This window comes from Pseudorasbora parva, chromosome 17, assembly GCF_024679245.1.
Source record: "Pseudorasbora parva isolate DD20220531a chromosome 17, ASM2467924v1, whole genome shotgun sequence".
NCBI classification, from domain to species: domain Eukaryota; kingdom Metazoa; phylum Chordata; class Actinopteri; order Cypriniformes; family Gobionidae; genus Pseudorasbora; species Pseudorasbora parva.
The window spans coordinates 29,585,087-29,607,576 of NC_090188.1; the positions used below are offsets into that span (position 1 = coordinate 29,585,087).

General features: G+C 37.4%; 1 protein-coding gene across 4 annotated transcripts in view; it reads left to right on the forward strand.

Moving 5' to 3' along the window:
* Window positions 1–22,086, forward strand: part of adgrb3 (adhesion G protein-coupled receptor B3) — a 238,882-nt gene extending 216,796 nt beyond the window's left edge. For 3 of the 4 annotated variants that reach the window (XM_067422099.1, XM_067422102.1, XM_067422103.1), the window contains 11 exons: window positions 3,439–3,508; window positions 3,873–3,939; window positions 4,378–4,463; window positions 6,462–6,560; window positions 7,967–8,138; window positions 9,821–9,916; window positions 12,137–12,176; window positions 15,157–15,824; window positions 17,884–17,919; window positions 18,492–18,596; window positions 21,132–22,086. In XM_067422099.1, the coding sequence (XP_067278200.1) occupies window positions 3,439–3,508; window positions 3,873–3,939; window positions 4,378–4,463; window positions 6,462–6,560; window positions 7,967–8,138; window positions 9,821–9,916; window positions 12,137–12,176; window positions 15,157–15,824; window positions 17,884–17,919; window positions 18,492–18,596; window positions 21,132–21,320 (1,628 nt within the window). In that variant the 3' untranslated portion in view covers window positions 21,321–22,086. The remainder of the gene's footprint in view (window positions 1–3,438; window positions 3,509–3,872; window positions 3,940–4,377; window positions 4,464–6,461; window positions 6,561–7,966; window positions 8,139–9,820; window positions 9,917–12,136; window positions 12,177–15,156; window positions 15,825–17,883; window positions 17,920–18,491; window positions 18,597–21,131) is intronic. The other variant, XM_067422100.1, reaches the window with a different exon arrangement.
* Window positions 22,087–22,490: the final 404 nt, after the last annotated feature.

Genomic DNA, 22,490 nt, shown 5'->3' on the forward strand with positions numbered 1-22,490 from the left:
CAACAGTTCGATAAATTCTCTATATAATGCTTACGTGCTATGCTGCACATGCGTATTGCAGACCGGGCTTCTGGGTGCTGCACACGCTGTTGTTTACAGTCAGTGACTGACAGGCTTGGAGGATCAGAGTGAAGTGGAGCGATAAAAATGAGCAATAGTGAAGAAAGCTCAGGACCAGCTCGGATGACGCAGATATCGTTGACAAGTTAGTTCGCTCAACTTCAGTGGTTTGGATATATTTTGACTATCCCATCCGACATCAAACAGAGCGACGTGCGTGGGCTGCTTATCATAGGTTCACCACACGGAATTTAATTATTAAATGATCGTGCTTATTCAAAGTTCTTCCCAATAACATTGAGCCCAACACAGCGGTAAATCTACATTAACTACAATCACGCACAGACTTGTCACCTTGTTAGTTGTAGTGGGTGACTTGTAAGCGAACGTTACCAAACTATAATCACTAAAACATCGGACTTCATATCATCGCTATCATAATTGTTTGTCTTTAGTGATGTATTAATGACTCAGCATTGCCTTGTATCAAAAGAGAAATAATTTCATCCGATGTTTAAAATGAATAAAATAGACAGACAGCCCTTACTGGAGTTCCACAAATACTGAACTTTGCTCTCTCCCGACCAGCCCACTGTCGGTGATGTGTGTGTGTGTGTGTCGGTGAGATGCGCGTGTGAGAGAGATGCACGTTGATAACACCAAAAAGTTGTGATTTTGTAAAACAATGAAAACAATGTGGAATCGCTTGATCTGCCATCTCAGTGAACTTGAGCATGTAACAAAAATTAACCGAAACTCAGAGTATACTTGCGTCACAGACATGAGAAATATATCCTATCTATAGGTTAAAATATATACTTTTAAATTAACCAATTCAAAATATCCTCAGATTGTCATCCTGAAACATGCATATAGGCACATCCACTAATGCAGAGATAAGAGTCAGCATCTTCGACTTAATCTTTACAGCCAAAAACATAGAAAACATTACCATGTGCTGATTTTTCACCCACATTCATAGTTATTAAATTTGCTGGTGTGCTGTGGCGAGCTTCATGCTTACTTTTGAGAGCTGATTAGACTATGTATTATATACAGGCAATTAAAGGCTCGTTAATATTTTATGTCTTAAAGAAAAAGAAACTAAATAACTGTCTCAAATAACCCAGTCAATGATATCGGGCATTGTATTTGAGCTGAAACTGTGAATACACCACCCTGCAGAGCTTTGCTAGAGAATTAATAAACTCAGTCAAACACATCCTATCCACAACTTTCCTGAACTCTGACCTTTCCGATGATCGCTATGGCAACGTAGAACAAGCCGGTAGCGAACTACCGGTTTACGTTAGTCTGTACTGTTCTAAGCTGAATGCTTGGTTGTATTATCAGGACTCAGGAGTAGACTTTTACAACTATGCTTCAGGCAAAATGATCACATGTCCCAGATGGTCGCATGGATCTGACTATCCTACAAGAACTTACTAATATCTGTAGCACTAAGCGGTTCACCTGAGTTATGCGGTGCAGACATTTTGCCACTGTGTGGTAGGCCAGCTGTTCCTATGAACCACGCCAGAGTTACCTTCCGTCCATGCGCCTGTAAATCGATTTTATTTGATTATAAATAAAGGTTTATTTGTTTCTAGTTATTTATTTTGTTCACCCGGATCCACATTAACCCATCAAATATTATCCCATGCCGCACTCGGTTGTGCTGGGTCCCGCGGGAGTGCAGGTCTCTATTTGGATAGTAAGGCTTTTAGACCGGTCTTGGTACACATTAAATCTGTAAATTATTGAAAACAATAAACATACCCCTTGCAAAAAATTATACAGTTTTACTGCAATATTTTAAATAGGTTAAACTAATATATAAACTCAATAGTTACATTTACAGCAATGAAATGTTATTTTTTATTACAATGCACTTAAATTCATTGAAGTTCATGCATCTATTTTCATGTTGATTAAAAAAAAGTCTACTGACAATGTCTGACATGAACATTTCAACAATTACAAATATTAAAATACAAATATTACTTCTACATCACAATTCTAGAGTTAGCGCGTTGGGCATTGAATGGAGTGCGTATGGTGCTAGGCAACATGTCAAACGGGTCCGTTTATGTTGCATGGTTTATGGAAGCAAGGTTTCGGAGGTGTGAGACACAGGCGCTCAGCGCTCATTAACCCCGGCGAGAGCAGCCTTAACTCGGCTAGTCCTTCTGACGACTGCCGCTGCCTGGCAGAAGCCCCTCCCATGACGCAAATTCGCGTCTGTTGTATAGTGAATGAAGCGAATGGATTCAAAATGTTTACGCATCCAACTTTGCACGAATAGCACTATTTATTTGCATCACTCGCGTCTGGTGTGAACGCAGCATAACTGTTATGTGTGCTAAACCGGAACTGAGATACCATCAACCGGAAGTATCGAGTGTCATGGCAATACTCACTAAGACTTGCAGGAAAGTTGTGGATATGAGATTAATCAGATATATGCCTATTACAATTTACATCTGCCCAAAAGGACGCAAATGCGCACGTGAACTTGGCCAACAGGCTTAAAAACGAAACTCATTTTGAATGCGCTCAACAATGCTAATACACGGGCAACGAAACCACAGATCATTTACAACACTATAGCCTACATGACAGATTCGCTGCACATAATTTAATTTTTCATGTTCAAAGTGAGAACATGCATCACTGCGCGTTTTTGAATCCATGAGAAACAACTTTAAAACAGATCGACTGTTAAAAAATGAGTAATACTGCTACATTATTAATATCATCAATGATTTTGATCATCGTTTTCAGGATCGATCGTCGCTGTCACGTTCGAGTACTCGAGTAGCCTACTCGACCATTGTTGCCCATTTTTTTTTTCACAGTAGAGCGAACATGCAGAACATAATATTGAAATACAAAAAAATAATAATATCAATTTGCAGGGTTTTTTATGTGGCCTTTATTATGCATAACAGGTTTTTTATTTCATCGATGTTGGGTGAAAAACACTAATAAAAAATGAGACATAATTAAATAAAATGCAAGTCAGTAGCAAGGACCTGTAGAGACCCTGTGTGGTCGCACTTGGTGCAGCTCTAGCGACGGTCTTGCATGGATGGATCTTCACAACTAGTTATTTTAAATAACAATTAATATTTTTTTTTTTAAACAGTACAGTTATAAAACAGCCAAAAATATCTCAAGTCATAGGGAAACTCTAGCATCTACTCTGAACACTTTAGAATCGTAGCGGCTGATTTTGCTGGCACAAGCACCACTCGCATTAGTTTCTTCTTATGCTTGACCTCCGACTGAAGCAACTGTACATGTGCTGTGAATGTCTCCAGCTCTGAAGGATTACCCAGTATGTGGCCTATAATCACTTCTGTGTCTCTTTTGAAGGATTACCTGCCTTGGTGGTCGCTATCTCAATGGGATTCACAAAAGCAAAAGGATATGGGACACCTCAATAGTAAGACACCTTACTTTTTTACTTTGTTCCTCATGTTTACACGGAAACGTAAAAGAGCCCACACATAGCACACGAAAACCATTCCAATTAAAACAGAAGCATGAAGTAGTGAGTCAGAGCCAAGAGACTGCGACAGTCCCACCTAGTTCTCCCGAGGATACCTGGATATATACAGTGTTTTAAGATCTCTTTAGAGTTCTTGTTCCACACTAAAAGTCTCTCATGTAGAACAATGGCATATGGCTCCAGATCCCCAGACACTCAAGGACGATACGACTGTGTACTGCCATGCCCCATTAAGTTGATGCCGGATGTTAAATTTTATGCAAGATTTGCTGATATTTCGTTTTTTTTGTGTTTGCAGCTGTTGGCTATCTCTGGAAGGTGGTCTTCTCTATGCATTTGTGGGACCTGCCGCTGCAGTGGTGCTGGTAATTTTACACTTTGTTTATTTACAGTCTTAACTACACACACCAGTGCCTTTGTAATGTTTTATGTCATTTACCGGGCTAGTCTAGCGTGCCAATGTTGAAATGGAAAATTGCCTCACTCCATCGTAGAACGGTTATGAAGATTGTGTGACCCCCGTCATTTAGCTATATGCATCATTAAGCCCTTTTTTCTAGACTGAATTAAGATGTAATGGTGGCATTGATTCCCACAACAACGCTTCTACACAACACTAAACAGTAGATTTATATATGATTGTTGTACTTTTAAAATACAGCTTAAAGCTATACTTGTAAAATACTCAAATACGTTGAAAAGCATCATTAAATGTTTTGTCTATATTCAAAGAAAGCTTTTACATGTAGTCAGTGCTCTGACAGTGTTACTTTGTGTGTGTGTGTGTGTGTGTGTGTGTACAGGTTAACATGGTTATTGGCATTCTGGTGTTTAATAAACTAGTTTCGAGAGATGGGATCCTGGATAAGAAACTAAAACATAGAGCAGGGTAAGTGCCAATTTAGCAATTTTGCACAAACATGCATAAAGTTTTTTCCCCCAAAACCTAGCTCCTGGGTTCAAAAGGTGTCCTGACAATTCACTTTTTTTTTATTTTCAATAAATCAGCTTTCTAAATGTTGATGTTGAACAGCTCGCAGTAACGTCACATGTTTGTTGCTGCTTTCTGACGTCCTGTCAGTTAACTAGATAGCTAAGGTGTGGAAATCATCTCGTATCATGAAAAGAACATCTATACTACTAAACAAAGGTTTGGGCTCAGTAAGATTTTTTTATTTTATTTTTATGAATACTTTTTTTCAGCAAAAGTGCATTATATTGATCAAACGTAACACATTTTATGTTTTTCTATTACACTAGAATTTATATTACAAATAAGTGTCTGCCTTTTGAACTTTTTATTCATCAAAAAATCCAGAAAAAAAGATCACGGTTTCCACACAAATATTTTTCAACAGTTCATTTTTTTTTTTTTTCTTGAGCACCAAATCCACATACACTCAGCATTTTTTTCTTAAGATTTACACAATTTAATAAATAGTAAAATTCCACCCAATATAAATATGAATAATCCATACATCATTTATTGAATAGTTGATTATGGATTGTTCAGTTATTGAATTATGTAAGGATTTTTCATGCAATCTGATGGAATTTTACCATTAATTACATTTAATATTTTCTAATATTGTCTAATATTTTTTAAAATAAGTATATTGTAATATTTCAGAATATCAGTTTTTGATCAAATCAATTTAGCCTAGTTTTTTAAAAACCTTAATTAAATTTAGTGTATTTATTAACTCAAAAATGCACTTAAAGGGTTAGTTGACCCAAAAATGAAATTGATGTCGTTAATGACTCACCCTAATGTTGTTCCACACCTGTAAGACCTCCGTTCATCTTCAGATACAGTTTAAGATATTTTATATTTAGACAGAGAGCGTATCTAAGTGTATACACACTATACTGTCCATGTCCAGAAAGGGAATAAAAACATCATCAAAGTAGTCCATATGAGACATCAGTTAGTTCATTAGAATCTCTTGAAACATCAAAAATACAATTTGGCCCAAAAATAACAAAAACTACGACTTTATTGAGTATTGTCTTCTCTTCCCTGTTTGTTTTCAATCATCAAATAAAGATCCAAATGGTTATGAATCAGTGTATTGATTCATGATTTGGATCACGTCAAACTGCTGAAATCACACGACATTAGCGATCCGAATCATGAATCGATTCACTTGATTCGACTTGATGATGACTACTTTGATGATGTTTTTATTCCCTTTCTGGATATGGACATATATGGTGGATATATGGTGTGTATACACTTCCATACGCTCTCGGACTAAATATAAAATATCTTAAACTGTGTCTGAAGATGAACGGAGGTCTTACAGGTGTGGAACAACATTAGGGTGAGTCATTAACGACATCAATTTCATTTTTGGGTGAACCAACCCTTTAAGATGTTTTTTTATTAAACATCTGTTCACTGTCATCTAATAAAACTACTTTCATGTAGCATTTGTGTGTGCTACATATGTGTTATCCTTATTAGAGAATTGTTTTCTCAGCAACATGCTAACACAAAACTATTTCAGAATCAACTGCAAGTGTCATGTTAAGCTGCCCAGAAAAGGGCCCCATAGGTTGCCTGTGTTGACAGTAGGCTATGAGACCTCATTAGGTTTTGAAACAGTGCTATAATGTCTTCTGAACATGATGTGACTGCAAAAACAGGTAGTCCTGATCCAAATTTACACCATTAGTTGAGTCACCATTATTTTCAGCCTACTCAAACAAACCGTTTCAAATTCTGGTGCTACTAAATGTGCAGAAATAACGCACTTCACCTTTGATGATGTCCACAAAGAGCCCTATCTCCAGAAGAAACATCCATACATCTGTTTTGGTATAATCAGATCACCATGTAAATAATGTTCCCTTTGTGTTGTCTGGTTATTTGGCTGTCCTGCAGGCAGATGAGCGAGCCCCATACAGGACTAACTTTAAAATGTGCCAAATGTGGCGTTGTCTCAACTACTGCTTTATCAGCAACAACGGCCAGCAATGCCATGTAAGTACCCACCAATGCCTCAGCAAATCGATTAATGCTGATTAAGCTGCATGCGAGAGTGTGTGTGCGTGTGTGTCCTTCCGCTTGCCTCTGGGAAGGAGATTGTGGAGGTGTTGAATGAACAGCTGGCTTTTGTTCTCTGTCTGTAATATGTTGACACACTCTATTGGAACAATGGACTGGTTGCTCTGTGCTCTTGATGATGATGGCAGTTTAGGACAGTTGATGTGGACATGCATGCTTTCATCTGATATGAAACTGGCAAATCTCCTCTCACCGTATATATATTCTATAGAGCGCAACCGTAGACTTCAAAAATTCCCTATCGTTTTTTTTCAAAAGACAATTTGATATTTTACAATAGCATATAAACCTTTCAAGCCTGCATTTATTTGATCATATATATATATATATATATATATATATATATATATATATATATATATATATATATATATATATATATATATATATATATAATTTCTGTGATGCAAAGCTGAATTTACAGGATCGTTACTCCAGTCTTCAGTGTCACATGTGACATCCTGTCTATGATCCTTCAGAAATCACTCTAATATTCTGATTTATTATGAGTGTTGGAAACCGTTCTGCTGCTTAATTTGATGAATAAAAGGTTCAAAAGAACTGCTTTTATTCAAAATAAATAACATATTTTCAAATAATATAAATCTCCTTTACTATCAATTTTTATCAATTTAACACATCCTTGCTGAATAAATTTATTGATTTCAAAAAAAGAAAGAAAAAAAATTACTGACCCCAAATTACTGAGCAGTATTGTATATTGTTGTTACAAAAATATTTCTATTTTAAATCTATTTTAAAACAATTGTTTCTTTTTTTTCCTACTTTTTATTCATCAAAGTATTATAAAAAAGTATCACAGGTTATGAAAAAATATTAAGCAGCAGAACTATTTCCAACTTTGAAAATGAATCATCATATTAGAATGATTTCTGAAGGATCATGTGGCTTTACGACCAGAAGAAACTTCTTTCAAAAACATTACAAATAGTAACGTGTCCAAACTTTATATATATATATATATATATATATATATATATATATATATATATATATATATATATATATATATATATATATATATATATATATATATATATATATATAATAATCGAATCGCCCTTTGACTTTTACATATTTTTATGATTTTTATTTACTTCTATTTTAATTCAAATCAAAGACTTGAATAATGTTACTTGAATAATTTGAAAGCCGGCTGGTTTGTTCAAGAGCTTTTTAGTAAATTGTGTGCTTTTTTCATGCCTATTTAGAAAATTAATGGGTAAAAATATTTTTGGGACCGAGGCCACAATCCTGTGTTTTTTTTGTTGTTCATTCCACCATCTCTCTTTCGGTCTCAGGGCCTCCCTGTGGAGTTCCTGTGTTGTGCTCCCTCTGTTAGCTCTCACCTGGATGTCTGCAGTGCTGGCCATGACGGACAAACGCTCAATTTTATTCCAGATCCTCTTCGCAGTCTTTGATTCCCTGCAAGGCTTTGTCATAGTCATGGTCCACTGTATCCTCAGAAGAGAGGTAAGGCTGGAACCATTAAAATCCCTTACTATTCTTCTCTTTTCCTTCAGCATAATTTTACACCTTGCCCAGTTTTCATTCAATAAATAGCTCACCAGAAATATTTAATTACCACCATGTCCAAGCCGGTATGATTTTCTCTCTTCTGTAAAACACAAAAGAGAAGATACTTAGTTTTTTGTTTGTTTTACCATACAATTAAAACAGAAACATCAGCCACCATGAGTACTAGTAGGTGTGATCACTGGTGTGCATCTTATTTCACAAAAACACTTTCAGACCAGTCAAGCAAGTTCAACTCCCCCTTCAATTCTGCCAGTGTCCTATCTTGATCCCCCCAGATGTATCCCTGAATATCTGATGATCCCACTGCCTCTGAAAACACTTTCCTTTTGGGCTCACATCACCACACCCTTTCATTTTATCTGTCATTTAAAGATTGCATCTGCATGTTATGCCCTTTCTGGTACACTTTTCCAATCTAATTAAATCCTGATATTAAAATCAAATACCTACACCCCCCCCCCCCCCCTCCTCCCTCGATTAACATCTTGTTTCTAATATTACCAGTGTTGTGTGTAACTCATTACTCAGTAATCAATTATTGTGTTTTAATTGCTTTTCCCTTGAAAAAGTAAAGTACGGTGTTAATCTTATTTTTTTTCTGTAATTTAATCACAGGAACTTCTGATGTAATTGCATTAAATGCTGTGTAGACTGTAGACAATTCTATATAAAACAGTGGATTTTAACATCAAAATTTTGTGTTAAATTGTATGTTTTTAAAGTAACTTTCTCCCTTTTAATACTTTGGTCAGTTCAAGAATAATGTATGCAATTTTATATTATTTATTTGACAGAATTCAAAGTAGTTTCACATCTATCCTTGTATTGTTCAACTGGTCGATATTGATTGGGGATTTGAAAGTAATTAGTAAAAAGTAATGCAGAGAGAGAGTAAGTGTAATCTAACAATATTGAAGATGTAGTTAGTAGTTTGTAATTTAGTTTGTAACTTTTTATTTTATTTTTTATTCTGCATATTACAGAAGTAGGATGCAAATGTTGACTTTACATTTTCAGATATCCTACTTTAATTCCCTACAGGAAAAAATCTGGTTATTTGAAAAAATTGGCATTTGATGTTACTTTTTTTATTTAGCAGGCTTGTAAATAATTTTGTTAAAAATTACTGTTAAAAAGTTTGGGGACAGTGACATTTTTATTTTAATTTTTTAAAGAAATGAATACGGCAAGAATGCATTCAATTGATCTAAAGTGACAGTAAATATATTTATGTTACAAAAGATTTCTATTTTAATTAAATTATGTTCTTACATTTTCTATTTATCAAAGAATCCTAAAAAAAATTATTACGGCTACAAAAATATGAATCATTCATAATCACATTAAATGTTTTTTGAGCATCAAATCTGTATGTTAAAATCAATACATTCATTTTGGAAAAAAATACTAACATAAAAACAGTAATAATATTTAATGATTTCTGATCAATTTCTGGTCCAATGACAGCAGCCTCGATAAGCAGAAGAGACTACTCTTATTCAAAAATCATTCCAACCAAATCCTTAAGCAATCTCTGTCTCTCTGTTATGTTTTGTACATTATGATAGCAGATGTTGTTGCTGTGGCTCAACAATGACTAATATGATGGTTCACAGGTTCAAGATGCCTTCAGATGTCGCCTAAGAAACTGTCAAGACCCCATTAATGCTGACGCGACTGGGACGTTCCCCAACGGGCATGCACAGATCATGGTAAGAAACAAGACACCTGAGAGTTTAGTATTCTTACACTGTACAGTAACAGCTGTTATATGCTCTTCTCATAAAACATTTGCATATGGCATGATGCTATTAGATGTATGTGCTTTGACCTCTCACAGTCTCTTGAAATTAAATAGAGTGCTTTTCTCTGGTATGAGTCTTTTTTATACAGTGTTATGCTGCATTAACACGGTGCGTCTGCGCTTGACAGAGGGCGTGTCTGAAGTTTAATTCGTCATAGTGAAAACAGCCAATTACATTACTTTTCTGGTTTTGCATAAACGCAGTTGGCTAGCGTTTGCGCTGGGGTATTTGCATAGGCGATCTGATTGGCTGAAGCCTGCACTGACGTGACTGAACCCACAATTCAGTTCAGCAACACATGACCACCCATTCAAAGTAAATGAGAAGCGTTAAAGGGTTAGTTGATCCAAAAATTAAAATTCTTTCAATAATTACTTACCCTAATGTCGTTCCACACCTGTAAGACCTCCGTTCATATTCGGAACACAGTTTAAGATATTTTATATTTAGACCGAGAGCTTTCTGTTTCTCCATTGAACGTATGCACACTATACTGTCCATGTCCAGAAAGGGAATACAAACATCATCAAAGTAGTCCATATGTGACATCAGTTAGTTAATTAGAATATCCTGAAGCACCGAAAATACATTTTGATCCAAAAATAACAAAAACGACGACTTTATTCAGCATTGTCTTCTCTTCTGTTTGTTTTCTTGCCACACACAAAAATTTGGACAGTTATGAATCAGCAGATTCGTAGTTTTTGATATTTTTGGACCAAAATGTATTTTTGATGCTTCAAGAGATTCTAATTAACTAACTGATGTCACATATGGACTACTTTGATGATGTTTTTATTCCCTTTCTGGACATGGACAGTATAGTGTGCATACATTCAATGGAGGAACAGAAAGCTCTCGGACTAAATCTAAAATATCTTAAACTGTGTCTGAAGATGAACGGAGGTCTTACGGGTGTGGAACGACATTAGGGTGAGTCATTAATTACATCAATTTCATTTTTGGGTCAACTAACCCTTTAACGCCGACACCCTGTGTGAATGCAGTGTAAAGTGTTCTTGTCCAAATATTTTGCACATTAAAAAATAAATACGACCTCACGTTGTGTCAATCACATTTACACACTGCCTCCGAAACTTTTGTCCGTCTTCTGCATTTATTGCATCTGTAGCAAGCATTTTGAGAGGTGTTTTGACAATTCAGATCCAGATGTCAGACTTGGTGAGCAAGGACCATTATTGTTTACACAGTTATGACTAGGGGTGTAGCGATACATTGTTATATCACGATATAAAAATTCAACAATATGTAAACAATGTGATTTGCGATATAATTTATCAAAGACTTAAGGTAAGATAAACCACCCCAAAAATGTAAACTCTGTCACCCTCTTGTTAGATTTCCGTTCAACTTCCAAATACAAATGAAGATATTTTTTATGAAACCTGAGAGATTCAAAAAGATCCAAAAAATGTCAAAGGCAGCGTAAAAATATTAAATCAAATCCAAGTTATCTGTAAAGACCCTAAGTTAATATGGAAAATCATCTTAGCTTAATTAATACGAGCAAATCATGTCCTTTGGCTTTCTCAGATGGGACCCATTTTTCATATTTCACACCGGCCTCTCATCCTTCAGTTTCTTGAGGGAGTAATTGCTGTTAAAATGGTTCCGGAGATGTGTGACCCGCAAAGAACCACTGGCACATAATGATCACAGTTCTCATTTATGTTTTGATTTAAAGTTTCTTAACTAGAAGCATTTCTCTATAATGAGGCCTCCAATCTGCACACTGTCTTTGATTCGCCAGGGTCGATGTCTCCTCTATTGTGATACCTGAATAATCTGATCTATTTATAAATGTTTTTGACAGACGACTGTTTTCTCTGTGAGGCTATGGGACGTGGTTAGACTGCAGACACAAGCCAGCAAAGTCATACGATTTGAGAATAACCCATGATAGCATAGATATGTTAGACTTTATTACCTAACTGATCTATTATTCTGATTCCACATAGTCGATTAGACGGGAAAATGCTTTTATGTCTGGGACTGTCAAAGTTAAACTAAAGCTTTGGTTTTTAGGTTTTAGTACTGTCCAAATGGAACTTCTCATGCATGTCTAATTTTACAATGGCTTTGTCTGCTTCTCTTTTTTTTTCACAGACGGATTTCGAGAAAGACGTGGACATCGCATGTCGATCAGGTAAGAAACAGATGGTGCACTATTAATGCGTTTCCTAATTACTTCTACTCTCCTGGGGCAAAAAAGGCACAAGAGAATAAACATTCGGGTTGCACATTAGAATCATAGAGAAGTCCCAGTGGTACCAGGAGAATCATACATGTCGTTTTCATAGACAAAGTGTTTTTTTTGTTGTTGTTGTTGTAGCTAAATATGTTTGGACATTTTGGACTCTTTTTAGTTTCACAGAATGTTAAATTCATGGACTTTGCATATTTCTTTCATTGTATTAATATATAAACCTAATTAAATTGTATGTAATGTTGTTTAAATTATTAATCACACAAATGTGCTGGCAATGTCAGGCTTTAAAGTTTCGTAAAACACGTTTTTTGTAAAAAAAAAAAAATTATATATATATATAATATATATATATATATATATATATATATATATATATATATATATATATATATATATTCAAAGATGTTCCTATATTGATCTTGTACACATCAAAATCATAATTGATCATAATTATATTATTCCACATTTGTTATTCTCTTTCATCTTTAGTTCCTCTTTATAAAAGCTGCCGTATGGAATAAACATGAACCCATGAGTGTTCTGTTTAATTGTCTCCCCTAAGTAAACGGTTGGTTAAGAACAATGAAGTTTTTTAGTCCCTTGAAATTCGTTCAAAACAAGATTTTTGTTTCAAGGTCTAGACAGAATAGATTTATTGTTATACTGAAAAAATGTTGTTTAAAAAAAATGCTATTCTTCTGAAATCCAGCCAGCAAAGTTCAAAACAGCATGAAGTCGTCATTAGAGCCATTTTTCCGTTTTAATGTAGCAACGTTATGCCCCTAGACAACATGGTGGCTCTTATCACATTTCCACATTTGTCTGGCTGCACGGAAGGCGAAAATGTTGCATGATACAACACAAGCACAGTCAGTTAGAGAGTTATGTGTGGGATTAAGACCAATTAGATTTCACTATGGGTGGGGCTACACAGTGTGGCGCCACATAAATAGAAACCGACCAACTGATCAAATTTCCTGTCATTTCTCACAGCCAGAGCTCATTTTGACATCGATATGAGCATTAAAGTACCTTAACTGCATAATCCGATGTCATGAAAGTTGTTTGAATGTTGTTATTTTTTGTTTTTGTGGCGAATCTTCACTTATGGAAAAATGCTATTTAAATAAATAAAATGTAAACGACAGTTGAGGAACAAGCACACAGTAAATCAGATAATTAGCCTACACTGTAGCCCTGAAATGCAAGTAACACAATTTACTAACCCTTTTGTTTTTGTTTTGAAATGAAGTGTGATCTAACAGCGCTTAGACTCTAGTGTTCTTTATTAAAACTGGATTAAGATAAGCTCAGAGGTGATATTGTGTGACATGATGTGTCCTTCATTAAGACAGCATAATAAAACTTTAATCCAAGGTTTTACTTAAACTACCAAAAACAAGGGCGAGTCTCATGAAAATCAGGTCATATTTTATTCCTACATATAAAAATAGAAATAATTATTCATTTATTTTTATCATTTATTTATTTATATTTTTTATGTTAACATACAACACTTTATTTTTATTTTATTTTATTATAATGTATTTTTTTTACAGTAAAAAAATTGTACAAACCATTTACATATTCATTTAAATTCTAAATGTATTTAAAAAATATATTAATTTTGCATTTTAAAAATGAGAATTGGGAGGCAAACAGACTGTATAAAACAACGGACATAGTGTCCGTGACGTTACCCGTAGGTTTCTGAAGAGCATTTTTGAAGCCCAAAGTGGGCTGAGCCGGCCGTTGCCATCTTGGCAGCGTGTCACTCCCAGATAAATGAAAATGGGCCAAGAGGCAGGATGTCGGTGGAGCTGAGGTGCCTGTTTTTAGCAGCGGCAATCCACCTGTCACCCAATTGGCCACATCACACTTTAGTTTAGGGTCCAATTCTCACTATTAACAAGCTATTAACTATGACTTTTGCTTCAATAAACTCCTAATTACTACTCAATATGTAGTTAAGGTATTGGTGGGATTAAGGGATGTGAAGTATGATCAAGCAGAACAAGGCATTAATATGTGCTTTATAAGTACTAATAAACAGCCAATATCCTAGTGATATGCATGCTAATAAGCAACTAGTTAATAGTGAGAATTGGACCCGAAACTAAAGTGTTACCATACAGTATATACACTAACACTAATGGGTGTTATATGATAAGGACATGTTGACAGATTTCATGAGATTCACCCCGAGAGTCCTTGTCCTGGGCCTGAAGCACTTTCTGCATTCTTCTATCAGTATTCATCTACGCTCTATAGGCGCCATGTTGTGTGATGCATTAGTGTGGACTACCCTCAGAGCTGGAGGATTTTTAAGCAGGCGTTGTTGTCCTCTGGTCTCCTTGTTTTTCTGTTATGAACAGTGGCAGTAATTCCCTTATGGATCTGTAGAGATAGAGTTGTGCTGCAGAGGACAGACTGTTCTCAGAGTGCTGATGCTTCTTCTGACATTGCATCTGGAGATGTGTGTAGCTCTTTCAGGTGAAAAGAATCAATCCAGTCTAAATATGGACACATTTCTACAACAGCAGGTGTTGTAAGGGGGTATATGGCTTGAGTATGGATAGTCCCTACTGAAAATATCAGTAATCAGTTACTTTAATGTCTAGTGGATATTCAAAATAAAGTATAATCGGTATTCTCTTTTGAATCTACCTTATTTTTATTTATTTTTCACAGCTGGAATTGTAGCTTTATAAGTTAGTCACTTGTTTTTGGGGCATAGGGTCAACATAAACTCTCACTAGGTTGTTGAATATGTTAGTTGGATCCAATAATTGGAATCTTCTAATTGGCTAAGTTGCTGTGCTTATCAACTTTTAAATCAGTTCTTTATCAACATTTAAAGCACAGTGTATGTTTTTGCATCACACATTTTTACTAATGATATTCCTTCTACCCACAGCCCTCCACAAAGACATGGGCTCCTGTCGAGCGGCCACCATCACCGGCACCCTCTCCCGCATCTCTCTCAATGATGAGGAGGAAGAGAAAGGTCCTGAGGGGCTCAATTACTCCACGTTGCCTGGCAACATCATGTCTAAAGTCCTCATCCAGCAGCCGTCTGGACTCCACATGTCCATGGGCTTGGGCGATCTGGGAGAGCAGTGTTTGGACAGCACAGCAGATATGCGGCGGACGGTATACCTGTGTACGGACGATGGCTCCAGGCAGAGCGAGCAGGAACTGAGTGCCCACGACCTGAGTGGCCACCCCCAGTCGGGACAGATGGAGACGGACTACATCGTCATGCCTCGCGGTTCCGCAGTTTCGGCGGCCGGGTCCAGCAGTGTTCCCACCCTGCTGAAGGAGGACAGCAAGATGAGCATGACTATGGACTCTCTGTCACACGACAGGCTGATGCATTACAAGATGGGCGCAGAGTTTAACCTCGGCCACTCTGGGATGGACCACATGGGAATGGAACAGCAGTACCCTGTCCAGGCCGAACACATGCAGAATCTTCCCTTCGAGCCACGTACGGCTGTGAAGAACTTCCTGGCAGAAATGGAGGAGAGCGGAGGGTTGTCGCGGAGTGAAACCGGTTCAACTATATCAATGAGCTCTTTAGAGGTGCGACTTCGAATCCAGCCTTGGGTGTAAACATTTAGGCAGAAACATACTTTACACAAGTACATTAATGCAGAGGCTTCTAGCTATGATATTACTCAATGTTGCATACCGATACGTACTAAAGAGCGCAATTCATAATGCAGTGCTAGAGTACTTTTGCCATAAGTGCGTTGCTGAGCAAGTTTAAGTCAAGTCATTTTTATTGGCTCTTTTTAAAGCAGTTTCCCAGAAAATTGGCTTAATCCCCCCAGAAGAATTTAGGTAGCCAGATATCTTTTTTTACGTATTTTGATTGGTTTAGTAGCCTGACAAGCCAGACCCACATCAAGATGTGGAAACTCACCATTGACAGGGCTCAATCCGAGGGGCGGGATAAACGGTTGTCTTTCAAACTCCCTCTGCACGCGATAGGATAGAGCTACCAGTGCTGCAACCAACCAGAGCAATAAAGGTGAAGCAGAGCTGGTTGATAAGATTAAACGTTCGCCGTATCCGGTCAGCAAAACTCAGAACACATCTTCCCTTTTTAAGAATTACTTCAGTGCCGTTCTTTTCTCAGATAAAAGCTTAATTCCAAGTCTTCCAGATTCGCAGTCAAAGCTGATTCGAATGACCGCCGTTCACCAGTTTCTGTGTTTACTAGAAGCACGCAAACGCAACTCTGGCGTCATTATGTTAAGCCCCGCCCATCGAATCTATACACGATGTGGTTGGACCGTCAAGAGTTTGGCGTTTACAGCTCAGATGGATATTGAAATTTGCTAGACGACACTCGCGAGCAGATTAGATTTGCTAGGTTTCTAGGCTATTGGTTTTGTCCATTGGTGGTTGATTGGATGGAGGCTGATCGATTTTAAGAAAGGGTCAGTTTAAAGTGTTAGTTCAAAATTCGGTCATTAATTACTCCCCCTCACCCGTAAGACACAGATGAAGATATTTTTGTTGAAATCCGATGGCTCAGAAAGGCCTTCATTGACACTGAAGTGACATTTCCTCTCTCAAGACCCATAAAAGGCACTAAAGACGTCGTTACAAAGTCCATGTCACTACAGTGGCTCTACAATCTTTTTATGAAGCGATGAGAATAGTTTTTGTGCGCAAAACTTTGAATCGTTATGAATCAGTGTATCGATTCATGATTCGGATCGCGTGTCAAACATCCAAACTGTTGAAATTACGTGACTTTTTAGTGCCTTTTATGGGTCTTGAGAGAGGAAATTACATTGGTGTCAATGAAGGCCTGAGCCATCGTATTTTAACAAAAATATCTTCATTTGTGTCTGAAGATGAACAAAGGTCTTACGGGTGTCGAACGAATTTTCATTCTTGGGTGAACTAACCCTTTAAGCAGACTAAATGATTGGAGACGTCTGGAATTCATCACCAGACACAAGTCTGTCGTTTCGCGGGAAGATCAAGTTGAGACATTTTGATGAAAAATTGAAATTATACAAAAATAGAGCAAATTTTAATGTCAAGCAACTTTAAAGGGAGATTCCACCCCAAAACTGTTACCATTTACTCCAGACCGGCATGACTTTCTTTTGCAGATCGCAAAAGATATTTAGATAAATATCCCTCTTCTGCACATTCCAATATCTTTTAATATGTAAATATTATAATGTCCATATGTTTAATATGTAAAATGTCCGAGTCAAAGTGGTTAAATGTTGTTCAAACCCTAACTTTTTTTCACAATATCCTCTTTTGAGTGAAGTATGTGCCATGGGTCAAGCATTTACATACTTATGTCGAGTTTGTCTTATGCTGAGTTTTGCAGAGGCACCGTTAGACATTTTGACCTCTCATCATTACTGAAATATTGAAAAGCAGTTATCGACCGGCTGCCTTGAGTGAAAAACACTTTTGAAGCAGATTCACAGCTGATTCCTGCCAAAAGCTTGAAGGCATACAAGTCTAGCTCTGATGTGCAAGGAAAATACATGTTTGTGTGTCTTAGAGACAGGAACAAATTTCATATTCAACAGAATTATTTCTCTAGGTTTTGTAATATGCAACAACATTATTTTTTGTTTGTCTTTCTGTCTTGGTTTTACAGAGAAGAAAGTCGAGGTACCAGGATCTAGATTTCGAGGTGAGTGAAACCTCTGCTTGGCGAATTGCATGCGTCAGGCCTTTGTTGCACCAAGCGAAGGGCCATTTGTTGCGTTTGTGTTTCGCCCCTTTAATTTACAACTACTTTGTGTAGCACTTAAGCTTATTGGAGTAGCATGTCCTGACACAACTGCGATTTATAAAGCGTTGTGTGGTTTAGCATAAAAGCAATGCTGTCAGCCACCACATATTCCCATTTTATCCTTTTACATCCCTTGACTTCAAGCTGAAAATCAAAAAAATAGCCTGTATATTTTCACATTTTTAAGGTCACTTGCAGTATCCCCTAGAGCGTTTCAGCCCTTTACCAAAAAACTGAAATTGAATGTCAAGTGCTACCACTGACCCTTCATATATGCCAGTGCCGTTTGTCATAACCTTGTCATAGAATTCAGCCAAATTTGCAGGGTGAGCACGGCGTTTTTATACAGTGATAAATTCTTTGAAAGTAGCCAGGTTTTTTCCTGTTGCAAAGTTCTGGTTCTCAGCTTGACTGAACTCCAAATCCCACCCCTTCCCCTCCCCTCCTCCTTCCTACCCTTGCCATTGCAGAAAGTCATGCACACCAGGAAAAGGCATATGGAGCTGTTCCAGGAACTCAATCAGAAATTTCAAACCCTGGACCGATTTCGAGACATACCAAATATGGGCGGCATGGTGAGTAACAGGAACCGGGGTTCAGTGAGTCTCATTACCGAGTACCGGGGGGGGTGCCGCGTTGTCTATGTTTAGCTGTGCCTTTTCGTGGCGCCCCACTCTTGCGCACAGGAAGTGAGCGACTGAAGGAATTAATAGTTATCCACCCAATGTATTCATGTGGAAAAATAGCACGCCGCCTGCCCCGAGGGGGTGGAAGAGGAGGTATTAAGGGATGAGAGAGAGGAAGAGCGACTGAGCCGTCATTGTGATCCATGCTCATGCACTCATTCAAACACAAGGCCATGAGCTGCTAACATGCTTATTATTTCATTTTTCTATTGGCAAATCACTGCTTGGCGAATGCACGGGACCAAAAACACTTGATTTGCTGCAGATATTGGAGAGGTTCTCTGTGCTTTCAAATGATTTGCAATTGTAAGGCCGGTTGGACTATTAGATTAGAGCAGGCCAATTGCGACACAACTGCATTCCACCGTCTAGCACCATGTAGAAGCGTTCAGTGTCATAAACCCCGTTTACACCGGAATTACCCGGAACAATTTTTACTAGGAACTTTTTTTACAGGAACGTTTTCCCCCCCAGACCTGCTACTGTCTGCGTTTCCACCGCGGTCTAAAGTACTGTGAAGATTAGGCAAATTAGTCCGGCGATGTAGGACTGCGCGCAACTGCTCCTCCCGGTCAGCGACGGACCGTAATCATTTTTGCGCGACACTGTCTGCAACAAAAACAAGTATGGAGGTGATTCAAGCTGTGCTTCTTTTTCTGGTTAAGTACTAAAGAGCTAAACTAAAATTAACAAAATGGCAAAAAAGAGAACTTATTCTAAAGCGTATTTTGAAAGCTTGTAAAGCTAGATTTATGTTATTATCAGCTATTACGGACATTATTGACTGTGCGATGGCTGAGACGAATGCGTGCCATCAGAGAAAGAGCAAGACTATTTACTGAACGCAGAACGAACCTCAACCAATCAGCACATTCAGCGCCCAAGTCCCACCCTCGAAAGTTCCTGAACTTTGGAAAAGTACTACCTCGCGAGCAGGGCCATTTGGCAGGGGAAATATTTACCCGGAACTTTATTTTTACCCTGGTTCCTGGGGTTGAAACACACAGAGTACCACCCCAAAGTCCCTACTTCCTGGGGAAAGTTCCTGCAGTGGAAATGCAGCTATTTTTGTGAGACATTCTCCAGCTTATTGGCACTGTAAGGTTCACTTTGATAATCAAAGAAGATATTTTTTTGAGTTTGCTATTAGCCTGTTTTTTTTATTTTTTATCTTGAACTCGATAAAAGCCGATGCATTCAAGATGCACTGTGATCGGATCACTGAAATCGCATTCTAATCATATTCAATGCAGGTCTTGTGATATGGTCACAACAAATACGCCATGATTTATTACAAATTTGACTGTTTATCCAATGTCAAAATCTCACAAAGGTGCTTTAAAACATTATTTTCGCATCTTTCAATCACTTGTTATGCATTAAGCATTCTTTACTGTGAGAATGTTTCTAAAGCAGGAAACAGACCAAATGCTTTTTAAGCAGTTAATATGATGGAAATCATTTTGAATTATCCATCAAAGATGGGACATTTCTGTTTAATGCAATCCCTAATATAGTGTTTAAGTGGCATTTCCATTTTGTTCAGCTAAGTGCAATCAGACGCAAACGCAGGGACAAAATGCATTGGTAACACTTTACAATGAGGCTCTATACTTAACTGATTATTAACTAATGCATTACGCATAACGAACTAGCAATGAAATAGTCCTCTCCTGCATTTATGCTAATTTATACATACATTCAAGTTGTACGCATTATGAAAGAACATAAATTGCTAATGAACAATTAGATTTATAAGTTAACCTTAAAAATGGTTCATTCTTTATAATGCATTAGCTGATGTTAATAAATTGAACCTTATTGTACTGTGTTAGCAATGCATGTTTATGGCAGGCATAGTCGTAGCTTCTGGCAATGTGCCCACTTGGTCACGTGTTACTCCGTTTTACCCATGTTCAATCAGCTCTGCAGAACTTTGCCACTCACTGCCTGTTGCTTAGTAACCAACCACTGAAAGAAATGATCCTGTGTTTTTATTCACTTGAAAAATCTGAGATGTTCCTGAATCTGGAAACACTCCAAACATGCTGTCAGGTCAAACACTTTGATCATTGAGCTCTGGATGTGTATGTGCAGCGGTCCCAAAAATGTTTTTGGGACATAAATGTATGAATGTCTGCATGAGTTGGCGAACTATCAAACCAAGTGACATGACATTTATTTTCAAGAAAGACCGCACATGCACAGCGTCATTTGTTGGCCACCTGGATTGATAATTTGTATCTAATGCGATGACTTTCATATATTTGAAGTGTCCTGATATTTTTAGGGTAACTGTAAGAGAACATGAATTAAAGCTTGATGATTCATGTCTGTGTGCAACTTTCTACGTTTGACAGTATCACTACGAGTAACCCTATTGAGAATGTTTCTAACACGGCGCCTTCTCGTCCTTTTCCGTAGGACAAGGCAATGGCAAACAAGAACCCTTGGGAGAGCTTCAACCCGGCAAGTGAATATCAGAACTACGCCACAATGAATGTACTAGAATCAGACACAAAGAACTCTCTGGAGATGACTAACGCTGAGTGGGAAAAGTGTGTCAGCCTCCCTTTGGACGTCCAGGAGGGAGACTTTCAGACAGAAGTCTGAGGAATAATGAAGCGTTAGCAGGGACGCGGATGAAGGTGGACATATTTTGCACTGAACAAAAAAAGCAGAAGACTTTTCATGCAGCCTTGGAAAGACATATCTGGATTCTAGGAGTATAGCAGGGACAATATGTGCCAATAAGATTTCAAAAAAAAGGAAGAAGGACGGATAAAAGATGTTAGAAAAAGACAAAAAAACATCTGTGTTATCTTTTTTTTTGTATTCTCACTCGTGTATTTAGTGGGGGCAGACATGTACAATATCAAACATCATGTGTTTCAAAAGTACCACTTGGAAAATATTCGGTTCCGAAAGCGCTATCTTTCCAGACGAGACCTCAAAGAGAAAAAAAAACGACACGACGTGACGTCCACCCACGAGCGGCGGTTGGGTTGGGTTTTTTGTTCGGCGGGAGACGAGCCCGGGAACACAATGTATATACTTGAGCAGGTTTTTAAAAAGTTTATAACAAAGTCCGTTTGGCCATGACTACACTTTTTACTTTATAATATGAAAAGACAAAACTATTAAGAGGCAAAGAGGATTTTTTTCTGTCATTTAAAAATGAATGTTTGTCAAGCTACATTCTTCATTGCTTTAAATGCAATAAAGGTAATACTCACTTTTTTATGAATAATATATTTCAAAACTTTAATACTGCAGAATCTGCCTGGAAGCTCAGTAAAGCTCTCTCATCTGCAGCCCTGTATAAAATATTTAAAAATCAAAAATGTTGTATGGTGTAAATAAAACTTTTGTCTACATATGTTTTACTTGTGCCAAGTTTATTTTAATGAGAAAAGAGAAAATGCCAACTTGATGAGAGAGTTATAGCGAAAAATGTTAACATTTGAAAAAGGAATGTAAATAAAAGAGGAAATATGTTCGTACTGCTTCAGAGAACTTGTCAACTTACTCCTGTGTCGTGCTACGTGTCTCTGCTGATGCCTTTTTCTGGACACATGAATCCCAAAATCTCATTCTCAAGGTCCTTCCTTCAACGGCAGCAGAAAAATGCTATATAGTGATTTGTCGGTCCTAAGGGCAAATAACAACAGGGTATTTTAAACGGCTGTTAGTGGAAAGGGAGAGTTGTGTTCATCGATGACTATATAAAAAGCACAGCGGAGCTAAAAATAACAAAGTGTAGTCACTTCTGAATAACGATTT